The 1,014-nt window shown below is 47.8% G+C and overlaps 1 protein-coding gene across 1 annotated transcript in view; it reads right to left on the bottom strand.

Moving 5' to 3' along the window:
* The window catches only part of LOC119588147 (twitchin-like), a gene marked incomplete in the record, with an annotated part of 124,648 nt that overhangs the window by 57,689 nt on the left and 65,945 nt on the right, over window positions 1–1,014 (bottom strand). Inside the window, 2 exon segments of the mRNA XM_037936853.1 lie at window positions 204–439; window positions 725–868. Of these exon segments, the coding sequence (XP_037792781.1) occupies window positions 204–439; window positions 725–868 (380 nt within the window).

Here is a 1,014-nt window from a genome sequence, read left to right as displayed (position 1 = left end):
ACTCTTTGTCATTGAAAAAAGTCTCACTAAGTTCAAACATGAAGTGAAGTTTGTGTCCACGGTTTACTGTACCGTTATTTAAAGAATAGTTACCGGAATGGTTTGCCTCACAGTTTAGGCAAACCATCCAACGACCGATAACGTGCTTTGCTTTACGAAACTATCAACCCTTGGACTCATCCAGACACGCTCCCCGCACTCACCTCAATCTCCGTGGGCGGGCTCGGGCGGTCCTGCATGTTGATCTTGACCTCCTTGCTGCTCTCGCCAGCCTTGTTGGACATCTTGATGGTGTACTTGCCGGACTGGTCCCTAGAGGGCTTCTTGATGGTGTAGGTGACCTTCTTGTCCTGAATATTGACCTCGACTTCCTTCATGGGGATGGGCTTTCCTCCCCTCAGCAGCTTGGCGTCGACCTTAGAGATCCTTGCGCCGGGCACTGGGAGAAGGAGCTAGGTGTTAGACTAATGGATGGTAGGATGAAGTATGGTAAAAAGCTACGGGCTATGGGCATTCATATAAATGTTCTAGGTTACTGATTTTATTATACTAGCTTTTAAGGTGTATTTCCCAGCCCCTTCGAAGGGTGAGACTGTTGAACATTGATTGCATTCGTCCTTTTTCTTATTCAATCACTTATTATTAGATTTCTGTTATGTTTCTCCCGACATCTCCCTCATAAAAAAAGAACCAAATAATCCTCACAGTTCTCCGAATCGCTCACCTGTGTAAGGAACGTCGAAGACCAGAGGCTTGGTGACGGGGCCTTCGATGGGTTCTTCGGGCTTGATGCTCGGGGGCTTCTCACCCTCGCCCACGCTCAGCTGGCACGAGCATTCCAGAGACCCGCAGACCACCTGGGGTTGAGGGGGACACCATGATGCAGAGCGCATTGCAATGGGTTTTATTCTTAGATATACGGGATGGGTAGGTACTGAAGGAGCGACGTTTGTGAAAGGAAACTTAACGAAAGCTTATGTCTCAAGAGGAGAAGAGAAATTAGAGTGAGAACAA

Source organism: Penaeus monodon, chromosome 23 (genome assembly GCF_015228065.2).
Source record: "Penaeus monodon isolate SGIC_2016 chromosome 23, NSTDA_Pmon_1, whole genome shotgun sequence".
NCBI classification, from domain to species: domain Eukaryota; kingdom Metazoa; phylum Arthropoda; class Malacostraca; order Decapoda; family Penaeidae; genus Penaeus; species Penaeus monodon.
The sequence above is the reverse complement of the archived record's forward strand: the minus strand, read 5'-3'. Positions and strand labels throughout refer to the sequence as shown.